Source organism: Aspergillus viridinutans (genome assembly GCF_018404265.1).
Source record: "Aspergillus viridinutans IFM 47045 DNA, scaffold_2, whole genome shotgun sequence".
NCBI classification, from domain to species: domain Eukaryota; kingdom Fungi; phylum Ascomycota; class Eurotiomycetes; order Eurotiales; family Aspergillaceae; genus Aspergillus; species Aspergillus viridinutans.
In genome coordinates, this window is record NW_025091218.1 from 114,227 (window position 1) to 126,252 (window position 12,026).

Consider the following 12,026-nt stretch of genomic DNA (forward strand, 5'->3'; position numbering starts at 1 on the left):
TACGAAAGAAGGAAACTCATCTCAGGACGTATGGTCCGGATGTCCTGCATCGCCAGTCACAACCCAAGTCCGCGTCTCGCGGATGATCCCAGTTTGACTGGATTGGCTATCCGCATCCCACGCCGGTGACGCGGACACCGTAGTCAGATTCTGCCCTGATGCCACTGGAAACAGTTCATGGCGCTCCTCCCGGCTATGATGTGTCGCAGATCGTCCGTACGACCGTGATGATTGACCCTTCCCAGTCGAATACTGGTATTCCACCCCTTGAATACGCAGACCATTGGTCTTGAGCTGATTGAGGAACGGCTTCAATTGGCCCCAGCACGCCGTGACTATACTCGCACATTGTACAACCTGCGACACAATTGTAGTAGGACAGTAGTCGTATGTTGGATCAGCGGAATGGCGAACATCGCGGGTGAACACAATCTCGATAACTGTCGCTATGATCAAGCTGCATAGCAGAGGTCAGGCATTGTCATTTCCAGAAAAGGGGCCTGATCAGCACGAACAAGATTCTTGACAGAAATATACTGGCGAACACGACCTTTTTCTTCCAAGTTGCCTGAATACCGGCAATCAAGACCAAAGCCTGGGCAATGATCAGACAATCTGTAACAATATTCGATACAGAAAGGAAGTAGTTCCAGGCGGCCTAGCATGAGTCAGCGCCGATTAGATGCGATCCTGCTATTAAGAATGCACAGGGCGGCTACCAAGTTGAAGCATTGCCCGTGCCAATAATCCCACGGACGAGGCATATGACATTGAAAGGCCGTCCCAATGACGCCAACCACTCCCACAACCGTAATAAGGCCCAGCAGGATGGCGGCGTGGAAGTGATCCTTACACACCGGGGTCAAGTTGCGGATGAATGTTGAGAGCGATAGCTTGGAGAGGCAGAGGCTTGCGACATACAGGATGTAGGCGGCATACTGGGACTGGATACGAGGGTTAACCGGACTCAATGCTGCAGATGCCCGTTAGCAACGACGTACTTTCATGACCTGGACAAAATTTTGACTCGAAATAGTCGCAAAATGATAGCCATATCCGTGGGCTACCGCGGTCGAGATGGCCGCAGATTGTGCAATGCAGAGTGCCTGCATTGAAGTTGAGTAAGATCACAATTCTCCTGGGCTTTACATTTGTAAACATACCAAAGATGCGACTATCAGATAGTCATCGCTGGTCAACTGGTGAAAGATCCAGAACTTCGTCCCCAGTCGAATAAGGACGCTCAACCCCGCAACAACAACCAGAAACCAGTTGGTGACATTGACGACAGGATCTCGGGTATCGATGTTGGCAAATCGCCCCATGTCTGCCAGTCATGCCCTGCAGGCAGTCGATAAAAGCCCGGCTACTCAATAGCGCTTGTCAATCACAATGGCATTCATGTCCGGAAAAAGTAGAGGCAACCTGACATGATAAGCGATGAAAGCAGAAACCTGCTCGACATTTAACGTCGAAATCAATGCCAATACTCAGTAGACACGCCAGCCCACTTGAGCTGATAGGAACATCCAAAGTTAGATAGATTATGACCGGGAAGGGACAGGGATCTAATCCTTCCCGTGCCATCCTCGTGTACTTTTCCAATCCGCGGCAAGTTCTGCCAATAACATGTTTCCTCCATTTCAAATCTCTGTCCTTAGGAGCTCTCCACCTGATCTCATCCAAAGTGGTTGTCTCCGACACCAGCATATATGTGATGATAACTCGCATGCGCATACTACCGCGAGCGTTGCAGGTGCTACATGTCCAGCCCTCGAGGCAAATCCCAGACACGAGCACAGCATACACGCGGAACCTCCGCCAACTACTCTGGTGGAACACGCACGGCACAGATCCTGGCTCGTGCACATGCGACCATCGGAGAAAAGTTTCTCATCCTTGTATAGATACGGAGTAAGGTTACATTGTTGGCCGAGCCCTTGTCGCGCCAAGAGACGGGGGTGGATTCCAGACGGCGAATTGACGGTGGTTTAACTGATTTCAGCAGCTGATGCCGATTGGTAAAAGGACTAGTTTCAGAGTAAATCGTCTAACAAAGTCTACTCTGTGACGGGATCAAATGTGGCTTGGCTCAGGTCGATGGGCGGGACAAGAATTCGAGACCGACAAAGCATGTCCTAAGCCTTGTGATCCTTCGAAGACTTGGTAGTCGGCCATTCCACCATGCCAATTGTGAAACCGGATATCGTCTTATGATCCTGAGTTCACGGTGGATGTCAAAGGCGACAAGTGTGAACTCCTTGATCTTATCCTGGCTGCAGCCCTGACTTGTAAGACAGGGGATGACAGGGATCGTAAATTAGAGAGGCACCATCGACATCGGCTTCAGTCGGCGTTACTTCCCACCCATAAGACAGCCTCCCTTTGCGTTCAGGACTAGACTAGAACCTGAATGGAAGGTGTTTCGACGGTGGCCAGACTGGTCTACGAAACTTGGGTTCGGTCCAGCCCACTTTTCCTTGTTCCTGGACCTTAAAATGAACCATTCCCGACGTTCATGTATTCAGTTTCTATCGCTGATCCTGCTGTTCCGTGGAATCGTAAACATGGAGTCGCACCAACTCAAGCATCGCGCTGTCTCCGCGAACGAAGAGGTCCGCAGCCATGACAGCCATGATCGCGATGTCGCCGATCTGGCGCGACTGGGAAAGAAATCAGTTCTGAAGGTAAATAAGCTGCTTCGCTTCAACTGTTCCTTAATCTGATCTCTTTTTAGCGAACATTTGGCATCCTCTCCACACTCGGGTTCAGCTGCACAATTCTTGCGACATGGGAAGGCTTGTTCAAGTATGATTCCGTACCTCTCGCCTACCTATCATTCAACTAATAAATTCTCCTCAATAGCACTTTACTCATGCCTCTACAAAAGTCAGTAACGCAAATCGGGAGAAACAAGGTTGAAACAAGGTCGAACTAACAGCATCCAGTGGAGGTCCCGGAGGAGCAGTCTACGCCTTTCTTTTCGCATGGTCAGGAACCGCATGCTGCTTTGTGGTAATATCTGAATTGGCCTCAATGTACGTGGACGTATCTTGCAACTATCTTTCCCGTTTGAAATTAAATACTAACAGTTGCAAGGGCACCAACTTCTGGAGGCCAATACCACTGGTGTGCAATGCTTGCGCCGCCGCAACACATGAAGTTCCTCAGTTACATGACTGGTAGGCGTGCAATCGAATCACCATCGTCACTACTAACCTCGTCATTATAGGATGGGTTACCGTCATTGGATGGCAGGCCGCATTTGCCTCGTGCTCGTTCCTTGCAGGAACTCAGATCCAAGGCGCCATCCGTCTCGGTCATGAGCTTTACCAGGCGCATCCATGGCATGGAACCCTTATCATGTGGGCGGCAGTCCTGTTGGCGTTGGGAATCAACTTGGCTGGAGGCAAGTTGCTCCCCCGGCTCGAGACGGTCATCCTGGTGATTCATCTGCTGGGCTTCTTTGCCATTCTCATCCCGATGACCTACATGGCCGACCACAAGGCCTCGCACGACGTATTTCTCGACTTTGTCAACAGTGGTGGATTTCCCACTCAGGGATTGTCGTGGTTTGTTGGAATGACAGGTTGCGTTTTCGCCTTTGCTGGTGGCGATGCGGCTGTGCATGTATGGACCCTCCAACTGCCTTGATAAAATCGGATCATTGACCAGAAGCAGATGGCTGAGGAGGTGCGCAATGCATCTGTGGTAATTCCAAGGGCTATTCTCCTTTCGGTTCTCATCAACGGAACGCTCGGATTTAGCATGTTGATCGCTGTACTGTTCTGCCTGGGTGATCTCGACGCTGCGCTGGCAACTCCCACTGGATACCCATACATGGAGATCTTCCGCGAGGCCACCAATTCGACTTCGGGGGCCCTCGGAATGACCTCGATCTTACTGGTTATTGGAGTCTGCTCCGTGATTGGAATGCTCGCCGCAACGTCGCGTCAGTTCTGGTCTTTTGCGCGTGACCGAGCTGTCCCTGGATGGCGCATCTGGAGCAAGGTATGCCCACCACGGTGATTTCGCGTAACATTATTGACACGCTGTCTCTTCAGGTCTCCCCTCGTAATTGCCTCCCCACATACTCGATCCTTCTCACAATGACCGTATGCTGTCTCCTCGGCCTCATCAACATCGGCTCCAGCGTCGCCCTCAACGCCGTCGTCTCCATGGCCGTTTCGGGCCTTTATCTCTCCTACCTCACGGTCGGAAGTCTTCTTCTCTACCGGCGGTGCACGGGCGCCATCTCGCAATTCGACCACGGAGAAGACGGGGCCGTCAATGTTCCCGGGGCCAAGCTGGCCTGGGGCCCATTCCATCTGCCGGGGATTTTGGGCGTTGCGGTCAACACCTACGCGGTGATTTTTATGGTGATTGTCGTGTTCTTCAGTTTCTGGCCTTCTCAGATGTCGGTCACCAAGACGACGATGAACTTTAGTGTGGTCGGCACTGTGGGGACTATTCTCCTGGCACTTCTGTACTATGTGCTGCGGGCGAGGAAGGTGTATACGGGACCTGTCATGGAGGTTTCGATCTGATGATGATGATGATGATTGGAACAGTCACTTGAGTATGAGCATAATTCATAATATATACAAAATCCTGTGAGACTAGACGTTATTTGGCCCTGACTCATTCTGTCCGAAGAAGGCTCGGTTGCATAGAGGACACAAAAAATGACGCCCAAGGAACCACTGCTCCAGGCAGTGTGCATGATATACATGGCGACAGGACAACACGTGTATTAGATCCGTTCCATTTACATCCTCGAGACACATGGAACTAATATAGTTGTTAGTCAATCGCTTGGAGAAAGTCTAAGAGCAACGATCAACCTACCATGTGAAGTGTGTCGAAGTGCGATCAGACAAGTCTTGCTCGACCTGGGAGCGTTCTATCCATTCGTCATACGATTTGGTGGGACAGAGAGACTCTAGCTTCTGCAGCATTTCTGTGTCCGACTGATGCTTGGTTTCTTTTAAGACGGTTGAGGCCGAAGCATGAGCTGCATTTCTGCGCACTTGGACGAAAATCCCTCTGGTACATTCGTTAGCTTGATGTGCTTCACTCTTCAACTCTCTACTGTTGGCTCCTGAAGAACACCGAGAGACTGGGCCTCATACATCATTGCAACAACGATGATAGCAAATGCTCCGACAGTCACCCCTATCACCGCTATTGGAGAATTTGTTTCTCCGGCCTTCATGATGTGTGGAAGATTTCTATTCTGCATGAGTAAATGCAGGACCAGAGTCATGGCAAACGCGATAGATAAATGGCTGCAGAGCGCCCGTCCGGCCGAAACAAACAGAGCCCATGTGCTCAGCAATCGGACCATCAGCCACCCATGGTTCTGTTTCATGAAGCATCGGGTGAGCTCTGGCATCTCATGTTCTCCTGTGGCAGTGTCACTCATGTGCTGGCATTTAAGCTGCGGTGGCTCAGTCGATCCTCGGGTAGGCCGTCCGTGGATCGCAATCTCATTGCTTCGGCCACGTCAACGATGTAATCGATTGCAATTCCCATTGTCTAGATTGCCATCGATCGACGCAAGCTGTCGATCGGGAATATCCGAGCCATGAGAGACTGTTGCCCCACAATATCCCCAGAGCCCGAGACAACGCGTGTCATTCTGCTTTCGACTCGATGAAGTATTTGCCTCCCGGCCGGCATTCCTCAGGCCACGTTTGTCGTCAGCTTCACAGCCACACTGGAGGGGGCGACTGATGAGGGAAATAATGCTGAATACTGTAAGCGAGCATTCCTGAAATGATTTCTGAAATGGCATCTGACAAATCATTCTTCGTACTCGGTGAAGTCGAGGCATCCGCTGTTGCTGTGTATGATCCCGTTTGAATAATTACGACGGTATTTTGCATACAAGAGATGGTTTATTCATGAATGTTGCATACGATTCCAGGCCGTAGGTCTTGAAGATTGGATTTCATAAGCAACAGGGCGCTACCCAATGGTGTCAGATACTACGCTGTATATATGAAGTATTGCTTAGAATTCTTGATAAGAAACACCGTGCTGATCGGCAGGAAGATAACTAATCTTCGTAGACACACGAAGTTCATTATCTGAGACAGCTCTGCGATAGGTGCGACATTGGAAGGCTTTCTTCCAGACGCACTATACATCGCCACAACCATTCTTTCAAGGGGGCTGGTATGCTAGAATCTCATCAGGAATGGAAAGTTGGGTCTCTATCTGGAGAAGAACCAAGCACCTCCCGATACTGTTATCGGACTAGGGAAAGACCACCAATCCAGGTTGTCAGGCTAAAAGTCAGCTGTGCCTCTTGCTCATCCAGAGGCATAATGGCCGACATTGAGGGCTTTTGTAGAGTGGTATTCTGCTATGATTAACGGGCTTAGCGATCAATACCCGAAAGTCGTACAAGGAATGCTCGCCTCGTGGCCGAAGGGACAATCGGAATTCAATGGCGAATTCATGGCTCATACATTCTGCGGTTTCCATTCCTCATCGTCAATCGACTTTATGGTTTCCATCCGACGAAGTCAATTCATCTGGCTCAGTCTATCCCTTGCCTGAAAATGCTGAAAATTTGAATCTACACACACCCGCAGGGCCATCAACCGGCGATCAGCATGAAACTTCAGAAATCGGTCTTAGCTATCAATAAATTGCCTGCTTCTGATTCAGGTCACCTTTGACACGGCAGAAGACACAGACACTCAGAGTGGCCTTCCGATAATGGGGCATACTACTCCTACATGCCGGATCTGTCGTATGTCTGGTGCGAAATATCATAACTATATACGATCAATTATTCAATAACGGATAAGACCGTCTTGTCTAGCTTGGCTAATGATAGTGTGACCGAATTATTGATGAACCAATAACAGAATACAGACACTTCAAGCCAGTGACCGTGGCAACGCAGTCCAGGCCACTTCTCATATCACCCTCATCACTGAATGACTGAGAGAATGTCACTCAAATCATGAACCACGGCAGTTGGCTGTAGATCGGGTACAGCAGCATCCATCCAGCCACGGCGATCGCGATCCACCCAGATGGCGTGCATACCACAACTTCTAGCCCCGATCACGTCGAAGGGGTTTCCACTGACCAGCCATAGGTCCGCCATCTGTGAGGAGGGCGATTTTCCCATCTTCTGCGCAAGATGGGCGTACACTGCTGGAGCAGGTTTGAACTGCCTCACCTCATCAACCGTGATGATCTGTTTGAATACGGCACTGTGAGGTGATAGGTCCGGGGAGTCGCGTACGGAGTTGGTGACCATGGCCTGTGTCCCATTCGAAAAGACCACCGCAGTGATATCGGGACGATTCGCCAGCTGGCCCAAGGTAGGTTGAACATCGGCAAAACTGTGTAGACTGTCATAAGCTCGGAGGAGCTCGTCAATCGCATCTTCCTCTAGCTTTTCACCATGCTCTGCTACGGCATGACGCAGGGAGTTTCGAGTGATGTTTGAGAACGAGTCGTATTGTCCTGTTTTCAAAATTTATTTAGAGGCTCAGGGGCATGTCACTGTCAATCATACCCATGCTGTTGAGTCTCCAGGTGTATTCCAACTGATATCGTCTCCATGATGTGGAGACGGATTGTGCTTTGGCATCGGAGAAGTGCTGTCCGAGCTGCTTCACGATTGAATCTGTGGACAGAAGTGTTCCGTATAGATCAAACGCGACCACAGTCTTATTTCCTGCCATTATTCTTGTTTAGATATGAGAATTATTTTCTTGGATGGGAGAGTACGCGAAGTGTGTTAGTAGGAGCATTAAACTGTGGGCTATGGCTGGGTGTCACATGATGCTTAGTCATGGATGATTGTGTATAGCTAAGCCATAGACTCATAAGTTCATAGTTACAGAATGACAGACATCTTACACACACTTTACACCGGGACCGTGATGTCACCCCTCCATAGTTTGAGAAACATGAGGCGAGGCACCATCAGTGTTGGATTATTTAGTAACTATATGACACACAGCTAATACTCTAATTCCCTTAAGATATGAGATGTATCCATGGAGGGTTGTCATGTATGGCTATGGATTTATCATTATATTAATAGCTAACTGTCCTTGCAGCTTCCAGAAGACATGATCAGTCTTAAGATCGTTGAGCTCTATCACTATCCTTACCAGGAAAACCAGCATGAGTATGCCGATAAACATGTCTAGTAAAAGTAGGCATTATCCCTTGTTATACCAAAAAGAATAGTTCAGCTGTGCTAGACATCATCCTGCACCTTGTTGACACAACCATGTGAATCATTCTTCAAGTTAACAAGTACCTCCTTGTTTTTTGCTTTAGTGAAGACGCAGAGGGAAAGCCTCAGCATATCCTGTTCATAGAAGAGTCATAGTAGCAAATTGCCGCCGTGGGATGTCGCTGTCCCGTGGATTGACCTCTATACTTGTCCTCGTAAGTCTCAGGAGCAAATCAAGTTACAGAATCAAGTGTGGTTATGTCCTATCCCTCGCGGTCCTGATTAAACCACTCGTGGCCTAACAAGTCCCTAGCTGTCGGCCTGTCTCCCCAGTCCGTCTTCATGTTTCCCATAATGAACTCTTTATCTTTCTACAGACCTCCTTCTCCGTTATCGTAGTAAACGGTGTATTTTCTGATTTGCGGATCTCCTGCATAATCCACACAAATGGCTTGCAGCTTCTCCATACTTGCCGGGCCATCTGCCAAAGTATCGGAATTGCTGCTTCAAAACCTTAAATTAAGCTGGACCTTTGAAAATCGCACATCGTTCGTCAGACCTCTGTCTATATAATTTACAAAGACATTATCCGGCTTGACATCTATAGATATATGTCAACAGGACTGCTAATACATAAGCCGAGTATCTCATGCCATTACCTGCATGTACATAGCCGCCCTCATGGAGACTATTCAGCGCTTTAAGAACACATCTGGAGATGTAGTTAAGTTCTTCTTAGTTCAGAGGCTGCTTCTTTGTGCTTGAAGTAGATCTTCCTCAATGTATTTCAAGACAATAGTAGTTGGCTCAGGCGGATCTTCGATTTCGTCGATTACGGGACGTAAGCAAGACTTTCTGCTCTGAAAGCATTTAAGGACGTCTAGTTCATTCTTCACACGTGGGTGGCCCCGGACGCCCTTAATGATGACGGTCTCGTTGGCTTGATTGCCGATGAGTGAATATGACTCCAAATAACCCGGCTCTTGTGCACTTACTGCGCCAACCAAGTAGTGTCTCGGATCTGCTTTGCGGCCGTATATCTCCCTAACTTGCCTCGAAGACCCTGTCCGATTCGAAAAAGCGGGGACAACATTGAGGTTACATGGACGATGGAACAACATAGTTGTCTGTGCATTGGCTCCATGATCCCTACCATAATCGGAGGTTGGATGTCACATAGCATTCAATTTATGAGCCATTGTACGTTGCTTATCTGAGTCAGCATTGTATTTCAAGTCCCTGTGTCTCAGGTGAGTATAGCTATTTTTATATTTTAATCTCCCTCTCTTCGTTAACTCATCCATATTTAAATATACATTTGATATCTCAGGGGTCGAATGAGTGGTGGTCAACAATTACATCTAGAATATGAGGACCTGTGAAATTAAGGCTGAAAATGACAGCTACTAAGGCCATAAACAGCCGCATTTCCACCTATAAGTTCCCTTAGTAAGCTACTGCTTTAGCACTTAAGCACATGCTACACATAGGGGTGGTATTTAAAATGTTAAAATATCAAAATGTCACAGTTTTTTAAGCGATTTTCTTGACATGAAAAAGTTTGTTATTTTAACCCACTTTTACTAGTAATTTATTAGTGATCTAGGGTATCTAGTGATAAGCTGCCTCCTCCTTAAAATATACTAAAAATTTTAAATAAGAAGTTATTTAATAAAAAGAAATTAACTAGTGCTAGATTTAATCCTATAAGCTTAGTAGTAGTACTAAAAAATAGTAACTAATTAGACTAACTAGGTGCTTATTAAAGTATATATTAATACTTTTAATATATAACCTTTAGTAGGACCTACTCTTTTATATAGGTTATATATAGTTAATATAGGCTATAAAGCTAAGAAGTTAGAAGGCATCTAAGCAGACTAAGCTATAGATATATATATAAAATTACCTTACTAGTAATGACCTTATAGTTAAAATTATTTATAAGAAGATAGGCTTCTAGAGCTTATATTATATTATATTTAAAGTCTCTTAAAGATATATATTTTAACTACTAATATAGTATTACTACCCTATTTCTATGTTATTAAAAGTTAGATAACTAAGGTAGATTAGATAAAGAAAGCTAGCCTTCTAATTAGCTATAATAGGTATCTACTTTTATTATATGCTTTTTATCTATGGACATAAAAAAAACAGGAAAATATTTGATATTTTGATATTTTCTGAAATTTTTGTCAGACACCACCCCTAGCTACACACTACTATTCTGCACCCACTAAGCACTGTTTAGTCACCATCCTAAGGTGCCAAACCTCAGTGAGCACCTACTCTATTTCAACTTATGACAAGAAGTAATACTAATAATGGCCTCCTCTATAGCTAGATCTAGCTCCCTTAAATTTAATAAGATTACTTATATACTATATAAAATAGCATACATCCTCACTCCTTCCTTTTACCCCCTGGCACTTTCACACCCTCCATGTTAATCGGAATCCACAAAGTTAATCGCTATTCAAATCTAACACTGAAAGTTATAAAGATGTTAACTCTGATAATAAAAACTAGGATATTCCTATTCCAGAATACATCTTTCCCAAGTAAGCATGACTTATGGAGAATTTCTATGGCCCTGAAGCAGAGTGTTTTAATATAGATAAGCTACTCACATGACATATCTAGGTTACTAAGGACATGGTTATGCTCTTAAAGCTCTGTAAACCAAGTTAGTGAGATAACCAAATCAACTGGGCTGTAAGTGATGATGCTAAGGCTAATGGACTTAAATATGAAGAGTTAGATGAATCACCACCTTCTAGAGAGGAATCCCTGGATTGCCTAACAGATGTTTACATTATCTATTGCAGTTTATCATGTTATTTAGCATCTAACCCACCTCCACATAAATTCCCATCTAAGCAAAAAGATTCACTCCATCACTATCTCATTAATGTTCATCTCACCCATGCGCATGAGGGGATTAGCTATACCTGGGTGGCCTGCTGCAATGTCCCTAAGTTCATAAAGGCTACTAAATTCTTGGCGCATGCTGTTAACATGCACTTATATAATATCTAAATTAAATTAAAACATCTCCTAATAAAACCTCTGTTAACTTGCAGTGATACTTCCTCTATTAACAGTACAGATGCTTCTCTAGAATTAAGTGGGTAGTCAGGCACTAGCACTCCCACTTCCTCTGTCAGCCCTGTGAGTGTGACAGCAAGTATTGACCCACGCTTGCTAGAACTCAACCAAGCTACCATTACAGAGCCACCACCTCATTGCTCAAAGAGGCTTCGACACCAATAATCACATGCAAGGATGTCTAGTATGCAGTCATTACAACCTAAGTACAATGTTCCACTAAAGCCTAGCTTTGCATATTTTTTTAATGTATATTTGTGGCGTCTACCCTTGTATATAGCTGGTTTCCTACCTGCCAAATGCGCCTGATATGTTTTTGAGTTACTCCCACTTAGCAGTATAAGCATCCGTTGCATGATTCACAGGCCTGGAGAAGCCCGGGTGCAGCTTTCTCCGTACTTCAGCCACAACCACGCCGCTAATATTATATTGATTGACCAGTTGTTCCGCTGTAGGACAATGGATGTTTAGTATCTGACAGAGAATCTTTGCCGGTCCCACAGTGAGCAAAAATAACAGCTACATGAGAGGAAGCTCGTTATGCTCACTTGGTAAGAGGTTGAAGTCATATATTGGTGTCTGAAATATAGCAGTTATCGCGTGGTGCTGTTTGGACAATGAGCACAAGAGCTACATTATACGTGAGCCTATGCCGCCTATGCTAAACGGACTTATACCTGGTTTTTACCGCTTGGGCGTT

General features: G+C 46.1%; 3 protein-coding genes across 3 annotated transcripts; 1 reads left to right on the plus strand and 2 right to left on the minus strand.

Annotated features, from left to right (window-relative positions):
• Positions 1-21: 21 nt before the first annotated feature.
• Positions 22-1,325, minus strand: Aspvir_003630 (uncharacterized protein; the record flags this gene model as incomplete). Its single annotated transcript, XM_043266881.1, has 5 exons — positions 22-457; positions 516-658; positions 720-944; positions 1,002-1,106; positions 1,164-1,325. 5 exons carry the CDS (start codon positions 1,323-1,325, stop codon positions 22-24), a joined length of 1,071 nt encoding a protein of 356 aa, XP_043122816.1.
• Positions 1,326-2,567: 1,242 nt separating this feature from the next.
• Positions 2,568-4,547, plus strand: Aspvir_003631 (putative GABA permease; the record flags this gene model as incomplete). Its single annotated transcript, XM_043266882.1, has 8 exons — positions 2,568-2,687; positions 2,738-2,808; positions 2,866-2,889; positions 2,949-3,038; positions 3,100-3,182; positions 3,233-3,630; positions 3,682-4,011; positions 4,065-4,547. 8 exons carry the CDS (start codon positions 2,568-2,570, stop codon positions 4,545-4,547), a joined length of 1,599 nt encoding a protein of 532 aa, XP_043122817.1.
• Positions 4,548-6,946: 2,399 nt separating this feature from the next.
• Positions 6,947-7,712, minus strand: Aspvir_003632 (haloacid dehalogenase, type II; the record flags this gene model as incomplete). The annotated part of the gene is made up of 2 exons (XM_043266883.1): positions 6,947-7,491; positions 7,544-7,712. 2 exons carry the CDS (start codon positions 7,710-7,712, stop codon positions 6,947-6,949), a joined length of 714 nt encoding a protein of 237 aa, XP_043122818.1.
• Between the last annotated feature and the right edge of the window lie 4,314 nt (positions 7,713-12,026).